The sequence below is a fragment of the Phyllostomus discolor genome, chromosome 6 (assembly GCF_004126475.2).
Source record: "Phyllostomus discolor isolate MPI-MPIP mPhyDis1 chromosome 6, mPhyDis1.pri.v3, whole genome shotgun sequence".
In the NCBI taxonomy this organism is placed as follows: Eukaryota; Metazoa; Chordata; class Mammalia; order Chiroptera; family Phyllostomidae; genus Phyllostomus; species Phyllostomus discolor.
Window position 1 is genome coordinate 121,553,346 of NC_040908.2, and position 16,844 is coordinate 121,570,189.

Genomic DNA, 16,844 nt, shown 5'->3' on the forward strand with positions numbered 1-16,844 from the left:
TGTGTACCAAGCTGGTGCCTGTTGCAAAAAAAAAAAACACCCCGAAATGGAGGATGCTGTGGGCCAGCTGAGCCTGGCTGGGGCTTGGGGTATGTCACAGGCAACTTGGGCAAGTCACTTCCTCCTTGTGGGTGTTTGTTTCTGCATCTGTAAATGTCAGGGCTGGAGCAGGTCGAATGACAGTCCCAGTGGCTGGACTTGAGGGCACGGGGACTGTGGGAGGCCTTGAGCAGTGGCAGGATGGGTTGGCACAGCAGAGGAGGGCTGGAGGGCGACGGGGAGAGGCAGGCGCAGGGTGGAATGGAGGGGTGTTGAGTCCCAAGCGCTGGGTCTCTGGGACGGGGATGGAGGAGAATCCCCCAGCTTGTGGCCATGCTGTCACAACAGGACAGCACTCCCCTCTGACTGGGTCCCGGCCTCTCTGGGGGTGGAAACTCAGTGATGTGCCACAGCAGCTGAAGGGCTTAAACCCGTGGAGGAAGGGGACACACGAACTCAGTAATCAAGATAAGTAATATATTTCTAAAAGTCAATATTAAATGAAAAAAGCCCAAGATAAACAAAATATCCAAATTTTAAATAAAGAAGTTCAGTATTGCTGATTCTTTCTTTGCCTCAGGCTGTGGCATGGCTCAGCAGGGCACTGCTCCAAACTTCTTTTTTTAAGGAGCTGCCTCCTCCAGGAAGCCTTCCCTGACCCCTGGTTTGGTGAGGGCCCCGTGGGCTGTTTCTGCTGGCTGGGTGATATCTGATCCCACCCCTCACCCCCTGAGGTTCCTGGAGGGCAGATCTGAGGTCTGGCTCCTGCTCCCAGTGTCTGGAATGGAGCTATCCTAGAGGGTTGTAAGTGCGGAGTTGCTGAGTCTGACCTTGGCCTGAAGTCTCTGGTGCAGGAGTAGGAACTTGAGAGAGGCCCAGGATGGGGCTGAGCCCTTTGCAGATCGGAAGTGGTTTCCTGTTTTCCAGCCCTGGTCATTCCCATAGCGGGGTTGAGGTCATCATCAGGCAGTCCACATCGAACCAACCTGTATAGCAGGGGCTCAGTTGCTCAGTTAGTGTTAATTGTCATTTTTGAGAGGCAGTGAGCAGAGTGGTTAAGAGTCTGGAGCTGCACCGTCCAACAGAAATATAATTTGAGGCAAGTGCAATTTAAAATTTTCTAGTACGTGTTAAAAGAAACATGAAATTAATATTAATAATATATTTTATTCAAATAGCCAACATATTGTTACATTATGAAATAAGTAGAAAAAATTATTGAGATTGTTTATATTCTTGTGTGTGTGTGGGGGGGGGGGGGTTCCGTACTAAGAAGAACACTGATGGGCAAGAGGAACATTGATTGGCTGCCTGTTGCAGGTCCCCAGCCAGGGACCTGGCTGTCCTGCAGCTCAGGCACGTGCCTGGATGGGAATCAAATCGGCACCCTTTCAGTTTGCAGGGTGATGCCCACCCACTGAGCCACATCAGTCAGAGCTCCAGTGTGTATTTTGTAAAAAATACACTTTATTGATTATGCTATCACAGTTGTTCCAGTTTTTCCCCTTTTGCCCCCCTCCACCTGGTACCCCCATTCCCTCCAGCAGTCCCCTGCCTTAGTTCATGTCCAGCATTGTGCACGTAGGTTCTTTGGCGTCTCCATTTCCTATACTGTTCTTAACATCTCCCCTGTCTATTTTGTACCCACCAATTTGTATTTCTCAATCCCTGCACCTTGTCCTCTGTGGTCCCTCTGCCCCCTCCCAGCTGATAACCCTCCAAATGATCTCCACATCTATGATTCTGTTCCTGTTCTGCTTGTTTGCTTAGTTTGTTATTTGGATTCAGAGATTGATAGTTGTGAATTTATTGCCATTTTTTAATGTCCATCATTTTGATCATCTTCTTCTTTTTAAAGTGTTTGCTTTTAAGATTTATTTATTTATTTTTTAGAGAATGGGGAAAGGAGGGAGAGAAACATGTGTGGTTATCTCTCGAGTGTCCCCTACTGGGGACCTGGCCTACAGCCCAGGCATGTGCCCTGACTGGGAATGGAGCTGGTGACCCTTTGGTTCGCAGGCCGGCACTCAATCCACTGAGCCACACCAGCCAGGGCTGATCATCTTCTTTTTCTTATATACTGTAATTCCCTTTAGCATTTCATATAATGACAGCTTGGTGATGATGAACTCCTTTAGTTTTACCTTGTCTGGAAAGCATTTGATCTGCTCTTCCATTCTAAATGATAGCTTTGCTGGATATCTAAGTTGTAGGTGCTTGCTTTTTATCACTTTGAAGACTTCTTGCCAGTCCCTTCTAGCCTGCAACGTTTATTTTGAGAAATAAACTGACGGTCTTATGGGAACTCCTTTGTAGTTAACTGTCTGTTTTTCTCTTGCTGCTTTTAAGATTCTCTCTCTCTCTTTTTTTTTTTGTAGAGAGTAAAGTTTTTATTCACTCTCCAAGAAAGGAAAAGGGCATGGTGTTAAGATTCATCTTTAATCTTTTGCATTTTAATTATGATGTGACTCAGTGTGTTCCTCTTTGGGTCCCTCTTGTTTGGGACTCTCTGTGCTTCCTGGACTTGGATGTCTATTGCCTTCACCAAATTGGGGAAGTTTTCTTTCATTATGCTTTTCAAATAAGTTTTCAATTTCTTGCTCTTCCTCTTCTTTTGGCACCCCTATGATTCAGACGTTGGCATGGTTTAAAGATGTCCCCGAGGTTCCTAAGCCTATCCTTTTTTTTTTTATTCTTTTTTCTTCCTGCTGTTCTGATTGAATGGTTTGTCCTTCACTGTGTTCCAAATCATTGATTTGATTCTTGGCTTCATACCCTCCACTGTTGGTTCCCTATAGATTTTTCTTCATTTCACTTAATGCAAACTTCATTTCTGCCTGGGTCTTTTTTTATGCTGTTGAAGTAGCCAGTGAGTTCCTGGAGCATCCTGATAACCAGTGTTTTGATCTGTGACAGGTTGCTTATATTCATTTTGTTTAGTTCTTTTTCTGGAGTTTGTTCTGTTCTTTCATTTGGGCCATGTTTCTTTGTCTCTTCCTTGTGGCATCTTCCCTGTGTTTGTTTCTGTGTATTAGGTAGAGCTGCTTTGACTCCCTGTCTTAGTTGCATGGCCTATTATACAAAAGGCACCTGTAAATTGTATGGGGTGGAGCCTTAGGTAATCACCAGGGTGGTGCAACCTGTCTCACTGCTCTGTGGCTCTGTGTGGGGGAGGGCTTGGAGAGAAGAGTGTGCCGCTGCCTGGTCTCTGGAGTTTTTCCCGGGAGGAAGCTGTCTCCCTGGCACTTGCCCAGTTGTCAGTCACTTCACTTCCTGCCCACATGCCAGAGGTGCCCTTCCAGATGTTGCCCTGGTGCTGAATGCCAGAGTTAGTAGGTCTGCATGAGTCCTAAGTCTGTTGTAGAGTTTCTTCTTGGCTAGTGTGGCTCAGTGGATTGAGCATGGGCCTGTGAACCAAAGGGTCACTGGTTCAATTCCCAGTCAGGGCACATGACTGGATTGCAGGCCAGGTCCCCAGTAGAGGGCATGTGAAAGGCAACCACACACTGATGTTTCTTTCCCTCTCTTTCTCCCTCCTTTCTCCTCTGCTAAAAATAAATAAATAAAATAATAAAAAAAGAGGAGTCTCATGAGAATCCTGCAGTTTCTTCTGGCCTCCCAACCCCCATTGGTTTTTACAGCCAGAAGTTGTGGGACTTATCTTCTTGGCACTGGAACCCTGGGCTGGTCTGGGGCTGGGATCCCTCACTGCTAAGGTATCCCTCCCGATTTTTATCCCCCCACCTGCGGATGTGGGACCACCCTTCCCTGTTTCTGCCCCTTTCCATTCCACTCCGCACCTCTCCACACCGCTGCACCTCTCTGCGTGTCTCCGTGTCTCGCCACTCCTACCATCTGTGTCAGTGTGGCTTTTAAAATCCTGGGTTGTTGGACTTCCACACAGCTTGACTTGCTGAGAGTTCTGGGTGGTGCTCGTTTTCTAGTCTAGTTGTGTTCTTGCCTGTGGTTGTGCGAGGAGGCGAGGCACGTTTACCCACACGTCCGTCTGGACCGGTGGTCTCCAGGGTGTGTTTGAGACGGCACACTTCATTCTGTGGGTCCATGCTGTATTCACACTGCCCCTGTCCTCGCTGTGCGATGTTGGGCAAGCTGTTTAAACTCTCTGTGCCTCAGTTTCCTTATCTTGATGGTATAAGGTATGTACCTCATACGGTTGCTATGAGGATTAAACAAATTGATACAGAGTGCTTAGGTACTTGGCATACAGGAAGGACTATGTTGTCTATTTTTTAAATTCTCATTTGAGTAGCATTACCATTTTTTGCCAATTCTTTCTGAAGTACAAATTACTTAAAATTTATTTTTAAAATATTCACTTTTGAAACATACCCCTATTTTAGCTGCGTCCTGAGAGATAATGGTTGAGTCCACCTGAGATAAATACCTGACTAGTACATTACAAAGCCATCGTGCAGAGCCTAGCAGTTTGCCGCTGACCCTGCCCCTGTGGCCGGGAAGGTGGCTCTGCCCAGGACCTGCACGCCCCACCCCCTCCCAAACAGAGCCCGGCAGTCCTCGCTGGCTGGCGGTGTGCCTGCAGGGATGGCTTGTTCCCTTCTCTGGGCTGGGAACGCTTCTTTTGACCCCTGTCCCCTGGCCTCTGTGGTCTCATGCCCCTGCCTCAGTTGCAGCCCCTCTGTTCCTACCCCATCCCCTGACCTCCAGGTTTAGTGGAGAGGGTTCTGCCTCCCTGGGTCTCCCCAGGCTCTCCCACCTCTCTGACAGGCCCTGTGTTGTGGGGAACTGCCTCCTGAGTCGTGGGGCTGTGTGCGCCTCCTCCCTGGGGTCTTTCTGGGGGCGTGCCCAGCCTCCTGGCCAGGCCAGGAGTTTCTACCACAGCCCACTCCCTGCTCCCTACCGTTGGCCCTGGGGCAGGGCCAGGCAGTGAGGAGTCTTGACTCCCCTTTAAGACAGGCCTGCACCTCTGGGCAGGCCTGTCTGCTGGCCTCCTCAGGCCCCACCAGAAGGCCCTGGCTTCCACTAGGCTCCCTGCACCCTCCCCTCCTCTTCCCCCCTCTGCCCTCTTCCCCATCTCTCACTCCCTTCCCTCTCTTGCCTTTTCCCCCTCCCTCTCTCCCTTCCTCCTCCGCCTTCTTCCCTCCACCCTCCTTCCCCATCCCCTTCTCCCTCCTCTTCCTCTTGGCATCTCCCAGCTCCAAAGGGCCTTGCCTCATGGACTTTCTCCTCTATTGTCCTTGCAGCTTCCGCCTCAGGCCAAAATGAGCTGCTGTTCAGAGTAGCTGCGCCCTCCGGGAGGACCAGTGTCCTGGGCAGCCCAGCAGGTGAGTTGGGGTTGGGGGGTGGGCTGGGTGTGGCGGGCTAAGCCCCAACACAGGTCAGGGAGGAGGCTTACTGGAGGCAAGACCTGAGGGCCCGTTTCCCATTTTGAAAGCAGGTTGAGAGGCAGAGAGAGGGGTGAGGCCCAGAGACTTTGAGAAGAGCCTCCCAGGCAGACTTCCAAGGGTGGGTGAGGTGGGGTGGGGGGGAACAGGTGGTGGTGGTGCGGGGACCAGTGGGGGGGTGGGGTTTCGGGATGAGTCTGTGGGTGTGTGGATGTGTATCTGCTTATTTGATTTCCTTCTGTGCCTGGTGAGTTACCGTCTCTTTCTCATTCCAGATGATCACATTTTCTCTTGAACTGTATTTCTGTTTTTGAAAAATGGTACAAAACTGAAAAGAGACAGGATATAGTGAAAGGAAACCTTCCCTCTCTTGCCTTCCCAGCTGCCAGTGCCCACTCCTCCACAAAGGCCGTTTCTTACACACGCAGCGCATCGGAGGCCTTCTGTGTATGGGTGCTACACCTGTGTTTTCTTGTGCTTCTGAAGTTAAGGGTATTGAGGTAGCATTGGTTAACTGTATAATAATTTATAATTATATAAATTTCAGGTGTACAACATTGTATTTTGATATCTGTATTCTCTGTTGCATGCTCACCACCCCAAGCCTAGTTTTGTTCTATTGCCTTATATTCTCCCCCTTTTCCCAGTTCACCCTCTGCCACCCCCCTTCTCTGGTGACCTCCGTTCTGCTGTCTGTATCACCGAGTCTGTTTCTGTGTGCTTTGTTAGTTTAGTTGTTACTTGTTTTATATGTCACACGTGAGTGAAATTGTACAGTTTTTGTCCTTCTTTGACTTTGCACTTAGTATAATACTCTCAGGATCCTCCTCTGTTGTCACGAATTGCAGTATTTCATGCTTTTCATGGCTGGGTAACATTCCATTGTACAGAAGCACCGAACCTTCCCTGCCCTTTCCCCTGTCGGTGGACATACAGGTTGTTTCCATGTCTCGGCTATCGTAAATAAGGCTGCAGGGAACATAGGGGTGCCTATGTCTTTACGAATAACTGTTTCCATGTTTTGGGGTAAATATCCAGAAGAGGAATTGCAGGGTCATACGGTAGTCTTATTTTAATTTTTTGAGGAACCTCCGTGCTCTTTTCCATGGTGGCTGCACCAGTGCACAGTCCTGACAGGAGTGTAGTGCACGGGGCTCCCTTCTCCCCACGGGCTCTCCAGGACGCGCCGTTCTCGTCTTTTTGAGAGGAGCCTTTCCAGCAGGTGTGAGGTGACGCCCGTTATGGTTTTGATGTGTATTTCCCTGATAACCAGGGATGATGAGCATTTTCTCATAAATGTTTTCTTTTTCTTTACCCAGTTGTTTACATCATAAAACACTTTTCTGCGTCTTGCTTTTTCACTTACAGATAAATCTTTAGTATCATTTGACATGCCCTTTATTTTTTAAACTTTTAAAAAAAGATTTTATTTATTTATTTTTAGAGAGAGGGAAAGAAAGGGAGAGAAACATTCATTGGTTGCCTCTCACACGCCCCCGATCAGGGACCTGGCCCGCAACCAGCTCTGACCAGGAATCCTGCTGGTGACCTTTCAACCTGCCAGTTTGCAGAAGGACACCCAACCTATTGAGCCACATCAGTCCAGGCTTACATGTACTTTAGACTTTGCCACTGGGAAATTTTATTCATTTATTTATTCATTCATTCATAATATATATTTTATTGTTGTTCTATTACAGTTATCACAATTTTTCTCCTTTGCTGTCTTCTGCCCATCCCATCCTACCCCACCTCCCACAGACAGTCCCCACCCGGTCCTTGCCCATGTCCATGTCCATGGGTCGTTCACACATATTCCTCGACTAGTCCCTTCCCCTTCCTTCCACCCTCATCCTTCCAGAGGTAGCTTGACTCTGGAGGAACCGATGGCTTTATGTTGAGAGCTGGCCTATCCAAGACATCCAGTGTATTTCTGTTTGTGTCTTCCTTCGGGGCTCTCATTAACCTTTTAAAAAATATTCACATATTTCAGAGTTTAGGTGATGGAAAAATATGTGGAGTGGAAAGGCCCCCCACCAATCCGAGGTGGGCTTCCAGGGCGGGGCCCGCCCGTGTGTGTCTGCAGTCGTGTGTTTTTATAAATCTGTACGAAAGTAAGGTATTCTTTTTTTTTTTTTTTAATTAAAAAAATTTTCATGGAGATTTTATTGACACATAGCATTATATTAGGTTCAGGCATTATAACAATGATTTGATATATATATTGTGAAATGACAAATTAAGATACTTGGTATTCTTTTTCTTAAAGAGGACCCCTGGGTTGTATCAGCCTCAGGCCCAGGGCAGCCTGGCTGTGCGCCTGCTCCTGTGGCCTGCTGGCCCGCATTCCCCCTCCTCCAGGCAGCCGGCATCGCCTGGTGTGCTCTGCACCTTTCAGAGAGCTCGTGCGCATCTGCCACTGGATGCGCATTGTTCTGTCCTCTCCCCTGGTGTTTCCTTCCCCTACATAAAAGGCAGAATGTTATACACACTGTTTTGTGCCTTCCTTTAGTCACTTACCAACAGCATATTTTGGAGGAGTTTCCTCATGCTGTATAGCAGCTCAGTATTCTGTATGACTGCACTGTAATTTAGTTAACTGTTCTCTGTTTTATGGATGTTTTGACAGTCTCTGCCCTTTTGTTATTCTGCACGGCGTTATAGCCACACTGTCTGTAAGTGTCACTTTGGGTGTGTGCCAGTGTGACTGTGGGGTGAGCGTCCGGGGACAGCCGGGCGCGAGGGCAGGAGCTCTGGGGTTTCCCACCTGCTGTGGCCTTGCCCTTCCCGGGGGGCATCCAGCCTGCCTGTCGCCACTGCGTGTGGGCAGTGGAGTTCTTTTCATCTGTTTCAGAGCCATTTATAGTTCCTTTCTGTGGATTCCTCTGTCCATGTCCTTTGCTCATTTTTCTTTCAGGTTATTGATCTGTTTCCTATTTTTAGGCGATTTTCAGTTTTCGGGAAACTATGTTTGGGATATGAACAGCAGATTGCCCCTAGTTTGTCATTTATCTTTTGGCTTTGCTTACGGTGTTTTTTATCATGTGGGAATGTTTGATGTTTATATAGTTGAATTTTTCACCTCTTTCTTTATCCTTCTAGGTCTGTGTCATTTCCAAAAGGCTTTCGCTCTCTGAGATGATTCTTAAAATCCGTTTATGGTTCTTTTTATAACCAAATCTTGGATTCTTCTGTAATTTGTCCTGTTGTAAGTTAAGTTGTGAGGTAGGGAGGGGTCCAACTTAGTTTGTTTCTAGATTGCTCTACAGGTATCTCAACAACTTAATAATCCATCTAGTTTGAATTCATTTCATTGTATGCTACATTCTTATATATATTTGGGTTTGTTTTTGAATTATCTGTTCTGTTTAATCTATCTGTCCAGGTGCTCGTAACATGTACAGTTATAGTCACCCCTGGGTACCGCCAAGGAATGGGTTCCAGAACTTTCTGTGATACCAAAGTCCACGGGTGCTCAAGTCTCTTATTGAAAATAGCGTAGATCAGTGCACACAGTCAGTCAGTCCTCTGTGTCTGCGGACTCCCAGCTGTGGATGGAAAGTACAGAGGGCCGCCCGCACTGTGTGCATTACCATCGCTTCACACGCTGTATGTACTAGGTAGTGAGGCTGATTCTCACCCATCACCCTTCCTCTCTCTCACCCCCCACTACCACGGTTTTCCAGGATCTTCCTGCTTGTTTGTTTTTTCACGTTGACTTTCAAGTCAGCTTGTCTAACTCAAAAAAAAAAAATTCTGTATGTATTTAATAGGATGGTGCAGATCTGTAAATGAGAGAGAATTGCTATCTTTCTGCCGTCTTCTGTGCTGGTGCGTACTGTGTGCTTCCGCCGGTCCAGGTCTTCTTTCTGCCCCTAGTGACCCTCCAGATGCCCCCCACCCCCACCCGCAGAGCTCCCTTCTCCTTAAGTTTATTGGCGTTTTAGATTTTGTGATGCTGTTGTAAACAGGGCCTTTCATCCTGGTTTTTACCTGGCTATTGGTTATAAGTATCGATTTCTGTTACCTTATTTTTGAACCCAACTATTTTACTAAATTCTTTTATTGTTTGTAATAGTTTCTCAGTTGAGCTTCTTGGATTTTCCAATTTAAAATTCATGTTATTGGTAACTAATAGATCACTTATCTCTTCCTAGTCTTTATAACCTCTTATTTATTTACTTAATAATAAATAAATATTTTAAAAATGTTTAATAAAACATTTTTATTGTTCAAATACAGTTGTCCGCATTTACCCCATCTCTTATTTATTTTCGGTGTCTAGAACTTTCAGAGCAATGCGGATAACATTAATAGTAGTAGTAGTGAAATGGATAACATTGTCTCATTCTTGACTTTAATGGAAGTTTTTCTACTGCTTTTCCATTAAGCAAGATGCTGGGTTTTGGTTTAAGGAAGTACCATTCTATTTTTACTTGTTAAGTACACTGGGTGTTGAGTTTTACTGTGTGCCTCTTTTGTGTCTGTGGAGGCGATCACATGACTTTTCCCTTTTGGTCTGTTAATCATCATCTCTTTACGTCATCTGTTTCTTGGCTCTGGCCAGGCCAGGAGCTCTCGAGTGCAGGGGTGGGACCCGAGTCCCCGTTGCCCAGTGCAAGGCTATTTTGGATGAACAAATGAGTGAATGGCCTTTCCCATACATCACTCCTCTTCCCCCTTGGTGGTGAGAGGGGTCGCTCACTCACAGGGCCGTCTCGCACATCAGACTGTGTGGTGCTGGGTTGACTCACCTCCTGGAGCGTCCTGCTCCCTCCAAGGCCATGCAGATGCGGTGAGGCTCGGCCCCTAGCCTGGGCCAGCAGTGATCTTTCTCAATCCCAACTGTACTCACTAAGCCACTCTGCCTGGCCCTTAACTGGTACCTGGCCCTCAGAAGGAATTGGGACCTTGCCTGGGTCTTGCAGGGGGCACAAGGGTGTGTGTGCAAGACACAGACACTGGCCAGCCTCTCAGTGTAGCTGAGGCTGTGGATAGGAGTGAAGGGTGGTACCAACTCAGGAGGTCCTGGAGGGCCTCCTAGAGGAGACATGAGCTGAGTGCTAGGCGGCCACAGAGGTGGGGTGGGGGTGGCTGGTTTCAGGCAGAGGGAAAAGCCTTTGTGTCCAGAGTCCCGGCAGTACTTGGCCTTGCCTGGCGCATGGGGCACAGGGGAGAAAGCTCAAGGACAGACCTTGAGCCCATGGCATGGGAGAGCCACAGAAGGAGGCTGGTTGGGGAACTGCACCCGGGCGGCCATGCCACTGCCTCTGACCCGTGCCCGTCTGTCTCTTCCAGGTCTGTGCAGAGCCCTGCTGGCTGGCCTCCACTGCCAGGAACCATGACAGAGGCGGGGGATGCAGCACTGTCGGTGGCTGAGTGGCTGCAGGCCCTGCACCTGGAGCAGTACACCGGGCTCTTCGAGCATTACGGACTGGTGCGGGCCACAGATTGCCAAGGCCTCAGTGATGCTCGCCTGGTGGCCATGGGCGTGCTGCTGCCGGGCCACCGCCGCCGCATCCTGGCTGGCCTGCTCCGTGCCAATGCACCCCCAACCCCGGCCCCCCGCCCCACCCCACGGCCCGTGCCCATGAAGCGTCATATCTTCCGCCCACCCCCTGCACCCACCACTCCGCCTGAGCCACTGCCCACAGCTGGAGAAGATGAGGGACTACCCGCCATCCCCCCCATCCCACCCCGGAGGAGCTGCCTTCCTCCTGCCTGCTTCTCTGCCCCATCCACAGCCGTCCCAAACCCTGTGCTGCCCCCGCTGCCTGCCAAGCGGCATTTGGCAGAGCTAAGTGTTCCACCTGTGCCTCCTCGCACTGGGTCCCCCCGTCCACCTGTGAGGTGAGTGGATGCCATCCCGGATGGGAGGTACACAAGCAAAGGATCCTGGAGGGTGGAAGGGGAGTTTGTGGCTTTGAGCACTGTAATAACAAAAGCAGTTCAGTGGAGGGAACAGCGTGTGCAAAACTCAGAGGTAGGAAGCACCTTCTGGGTTACTCTGGGCAGACGCTGTGGCTGAAGTGTCGGGCGAGTGAGGGTGAGGCTTGTCAATGGTGCTGGTGGGATGTGCTGCGAAGGCCAGGTGGGCAGCCTGGGGGGTTTTAAGCAGAATGCTCTGATGAAAGCTGAGTGCTAAAAGGATGACTCTGGCTACTGCTGAGGTTGCTGGGAGAGGACTGAGGCGAGGAATGAGACACAGGGCGGGGGGGGGGCACTCAGGCTGTGTGAGAGAAGCAGGCAGACTGGAGTGAGACGTGGTTTCTGGAGTGGACAGGGCTTGAGGACAGCCAGGGTGTGAGTGGAGAGGGCATGGGGAGCCACAGGGGGGTGTCCAGGTTTCTGTCTTTTCTGTCTTAGGTGGACACCGGTGCCATCACTGATCTGGGGGCCCAGAGACAGAAGTTAGTACAGGAGGAAGTCTAGAGTTCAGGCTGGGGCCTGCTGTGTGTGAAACCCTGTGGGTGATGAGGGTACGTGCTGGAGTCAGGAGGCAGCATGTGGAGAAAGCGGGGAGTCTCAAGTGATGAGCTTGTCAGGGAGCAGCACCGGCCCAGGGTCTGGTGCTGTGCGCCGTCTTTCCTCTTTTTACTGCTCTTGCCACAGGCCACCAAACCCTAGGGACGCTTCTCTGGCCTCAGCCTACCTGCTCTCCTCAGAATTATCTTCTCCCCTCCTGGCTCCTGGTATTCTTTTTTTTTTTTTTTTTTTTTTTTTTTTTTTTTTTTTTTTTGTTTCCTCCTATTTCTGTGGACATTTCATTTAAAATTCCTTCACATGTGCCCTCCCTTTCTTGCTTTGCTGGGGTGCCCACCCAGGAAGGGAGCATTCCCATATGGGCTTGGATATGTGTTCAGGGGTGTAATGGAGATTTATTGCAGCACTCAGACCTAGTCAGCCTAATCTGGGAAGACTTCTTGGAAAAGGAAGAGATGTGCAGTGAGAGGTCTCCTGGCCCCTGTATTATTGTTGGGCTGTGCTGAGTGCTTTGCTTACATGATCTCATTTGATCCCTGCAGCAAGCCTTCTGGGGGATTTGTGTCCTGTTTTCAAGCAGAGAAACAGACTCAGAGAAGGGAGGGGGGCACTGACTAGATCTATGGCAAGTTCATGCTTAGGGAGCCTTTGTGGGGAGGGCCTGGGAGGTTTTCCCCACCCAGAGAAAGGCGTTGAGTAAGGGGCCTTGAAGGCAAGACAGGCTGTGGTGTTTTGAAGTTTGATTGGTGGAAGCAAAGGAAGGGTTTGTGGCTTTCCCCTGGTTCATGTAACTGGGGATGGTGCTAGGGTCCCCCAGGAGGAGCCTGACTCCCAGCCGAGATGGGAGTTTCTTGGTGCTACTCTGCCCTCTAGTGGCTATTGTCCTGCATGCAGGAGTACTTTGTATTTCCTTCAACTCCATCATCAGGATTGCGGTGTCTGTGTGTCTGTCTCTGGGGGCATAGGAATGGGTAAACAAGGGAAGGAAGTAGGGCCCTGTTCACGGGGAGTTCACAAAGGCTGAACAGGCAAACCCCCAGTGGAGTGGTGGAGGTCTGGATTCCTGCTTAGAAGGCGGGATCCCTGGGGCAGGCCCAGCTAACTTTGTGACTCCTGTTAGGAGCTGTCCCTCTGGGCTTGGTTCCCCATCAGGTTTCCTCCTTGGCCTGTCATGGTCCTTCTGGTGCTGATCGCTGAGTTCAGAAGACTTGCTGGGTACAGTAAAAGTCTGTGTGCTCCCCAGGGTGCCAGCCCCCGCTCTCAGAGCCTGTTTGAAGTTTGCCATGTAGCCAAGCTGCGGGGGAGGCCATGTGTCCATGGTTAGGAATCTGGCTCCTTGCAGCGAGACGGTCATTCCCGAAGTTCAGTCCATGCCGAGACAATCCGTAAACAACTACTCCTCACAATTTGGGGCTTTTCCTTAAGGCAGATGGTGGTGGGCTACCAAGCCTGACTTCCTGTGTTCTGGGGCCTCTGGTGTCGGGAATTGTGGGCACCTGTGCTCCTAGTGCTCCCAGGCTGTACAGAGGCTTTAAAGTGGTAGAAAAATTCACGGCAGATGGAGCCTCACGTATGTGTACCAGGTGCAAGCTGGTCAGGGTAGGAGCCAGGATGGAGCCTGGTTGGCTATCCCATCCCCTCACGCCCCGTTCCTGTGACCCTAGGCTCCACGGTGCGTGGTGGGAGACTGCTCAGCCTGACCTGTCCTGCCCCTCTTGCAAAAGTCCTACTTCCTGTTCTCACTCACACCCTCTGGTGATGGGAACCTCACTCTATCTTAGGGCCGCTTACATCAGATCATGTGGTGGCTGAGCGAACACTTCTGCCTAACTGCAGCCCGTCACCAGGCTCCCAGAGGAACTGGGAATTGTATGCTGTGTGTGCATGTGTATATTCCTCAGATAGTGACTCCGTATGAGGGCGTGCCTGGCCAGTTTGTGCGTGCACGTCCCTAGGTCTGCATGTTTGTGCACACTGTCAGGGGAGTCATGTGTCTGTATTTGCACATCTGACAGGTTCTAAGGGAGGTGGTATGTGATCCTGATTCACCATTTCGGTGGTGCCTTGTGAGTTCCCCAGGCCCCCGTGCACATGCATATGCTGGTGCGTGCTCCTGGGGTGAGAACTCCAACAGCGTGAGTCCATTTTTGAATGCTCATTTCTGGGTGGGTGGTGGAGTGGCCAGTGTGGTATTTATGTATCATAAGGTGTGAACCAGCATGTATGTGTACATGTGCACGGGTGAGGTCAAGAGGAGTCCCCGGGAACATCAGCTCCATTAGAGCTGAGAGCCTTTTTGGTTTTCTGTATTGCTGAGTCCCCACCACCTGGAACAGTGCCAGGTGCCTGACAGGCACTGAGAAAGTGTCTGTTGTGAGAGTGAGCGGACAGAGCCTGGTAAGCCCCTGTGCTGCTGCCCTCAGTGCCCGCGGGGCACCGAACGAGAGGGTTAGAGGGTGCTAGGCTCACCACGCCAGGTGCTGTCCCACCACCCAACCTGCGTTAGTCCAGACATCTCAGAAGGGAGAGGCCCTCGGAGGAGACAGGCAGAAAACCAGCAGGGGCAGGGTCCTGTCCACCTGGCTTCAACTGGGGCAGGACTCTTAGAATTGTGCTCACCGTTCTGTCTGGCCTGGGTGGTCCCCACAGGCTTATTTCAGACTCTGGTAGGGAACTTGCTGATGAATCCAGAGATGCTGAGAAATTTGCTCAGAGTTATGTAGACCCACCAATGGAAGCCGATGTTCAGACTCTGCTCTAGGGCTGGGGGCCCAGTCTATCCAGCTCTGAGTTTCGTTGATGTGAACCCTCTGAGCCCGCTTCCCTGAGAGTGACACAGGGGTCAGTTATGATCCAGGGTTCCAGGGTCACCTCACCTCTGTGACTGTACTGATCAGCCTTCCTGTACTGATCTGGGTCTCAGTTTCCTCCCCTGATACTGGATGCTTGGAGATACCTGGGGAAGATGGAGTACTTGCCTGGAGAGGGCAGCTGTCATCTGGAGTCAACACTGCAGGGCCTCCTACCTGTGCCTTTGACTGCCCCACAGACCAGCCAATCCCCGGTCTTCCTGAAGGCTGATCACTTGTTGCCGTGGCAGAACTTGCTCCTTTCAAAGAGCCTCTTTCCCAGCCTCTCTAGGCTTCTTTGTTGGGGGTGGGGAGGGGCCAGCCAGGGCCAGAGCTTCCTGGGCGTCCACTCAGTAAGTCCCTGCTAGATGACACTGGGGTGGTCTGTTCCATTCCAGCCTGGGGTGGGGATTGGAGGGGGGTGGCCTCGGGGCGGGAGGAAGTGTCTGGCCCGGGGGATTCTGGGTGACTTTTCTCTCTTTCTCAGTCAGTGTTTTCAGGAAGTGTGTGTTGACCAGGGCTGCAGGGGTTGGGGGAAGCGGAGAGCAGGAAGCCAAGGGAAACCAGGGCTGGATGCAGACACACACACACACACACACACACACACTCCTCTGAGACAGATCCACAGTTTATACACAGAAACACACACTCACACAAGTGATCAGAGGCACTCAGTGACACAGGCACGCAGAGCCATACCTGGACCCAGATTTAGTCTCAGACACACCCAGGGAACAGGTGCCAAGCTTCTGCGAGACCAACCCAGGTTGGCCGGGAGCTGCCGGGGCAGGCACACAACATACTTGGGCACATGCTGGCCCCACCTGGCCAAAGCTGTGGGAGTCCTCAGGACCCGGCAGGCGTCTGAGGGTGAGCGAGGGGCAGCTGGGGGGAGGGGCGGCCCCTGCCAAGGGCAGGGCCCCGTGGAGGCAGGAGCCCCTCTTCGTCTGCCTGTCTCCTCTGCGCTGTTTCCTGTGGTGCTCTCCTCCCCATTCCCTCTTTTTGCTCTTCAAATTTTCTCTTTCCTTTTTTCCACATTTTTGGTTTTTCTCCTGCTCTTTCCTTTTCTCCCCTTTCCTCTTCCTTCACAATGCCTTGGGCTTTCCAGTTTTCCATCTCTCTGTAAACCTGTCTCCCGGGTCCACTGGGAGCCCACGGAACCTGTTTGCCAGGCCACACAGATGGCTCTCCTGTGGGGCCTCTGCCCTCTAGGGACTTGGCGCTGATCTCAGTTCTAGCTCCCGGCATGCCACTTAGGGTTCTCTCAGGAGGCTTAAATGGGCTTCTCTCAAAGTCAAGTTCAAGGGTGCTGTGGCCCTGGGCAGCTCCTGCCTGAACACCCTTGCCCTTCCTACCCCTCACCCCCTGCCCCAGTTCAGGATGGCAGGGAAACCTGTGGAGGGCTGGCAATTGGTTGGTCTGGTCCTTACCGCTCCTCCCCAGGGCTGGTAGTGTGGTGAGTGCCTGTGTTTTGGGAGTCAGGGCTCCCCCCCACACACACACAGTTTCTGTGGTTCTCTAATGCACTCAGCAGCCCTGCTCCCTGTGCTTGGGTCACTGGGGACATAGAGATGCCTCTCACCAGGTCCTGTCGGTGCACCCAGCCCTGCCCTGCCCCCTTGGCTCATCTTCCACAGGGCTCAGCGGGTGTCTGCCCTTTGTCCTGCCAGGCCAGCCCTGGTGGGCAGTTTGGATAGGGGAAGGGGTTCAGTAGAGTGTGAGCTCCTTGAGGGCTGAATTTCCTCCCCCTGCTACCCTCTGGAGGCAGCATAGGGCCAGGCCTGGGAAGCACATAGAGCTACCAATGCAGACCCAGGCCTCCGCCTCCTCCTGCCCAGACAGCAGGGCTGGCCTGTGAGGAAGCTCAGTGGTAGACCTGGTGGTAGATGAGCCACGAAGGGCTCAACAGGCTGTGTGAGCTTAGAGAGGGGAGCAGCTGGGTGGACTTCCTGGAGGAGGAGTCATGTCTGAGCACAGTGAAATTGATGATCTGGGTCATTGCGGGGATTAAATGAAAAAAGGCCCCCAGCAGAATGCCTGGCATATAGTGGGTACTTAGCAAGTGGTAGCTCTTGTTCCAGGGAGAAGTGCTAAAAGCTGGGTGAAGCCT

At 51.0% G+C, this 16,844-nt stretch overlaps 1 protein-coding gene across 4 annotated transcripts in view; it reads left to right on the forward strand.

The window, feature by feature from the left end:
• Positions 1-16,844, forward strand: part of ARAP1 (ArfGAP with RhoGAP domain, ankyrin repeat and PH domain 1) — a 67,060-nt gene that overhangs the window by 13,920 nt on the left and 36,296 nt on the right. For all 4 annotated transcript variants that reach the window (XM_028515346.2, XM_036028857.1, XM_036028856.1 and 1 more), the window contains exons 2-3: positions 5,262-5,342; positions 10,701-11,252. In XM_028515346.2, coding sequence (XP_028371147.1) covers positions 10,744-11,252 — 509 coding nt within the window. In that variant the 5' untranslated portion in view covers positions 5,262-5,342; positions 10,701-10,743. The remainder of the gene's footprint in view (positions 1-5,261; positions 5,343-10,700; positions 11,253-16,844) is intronic.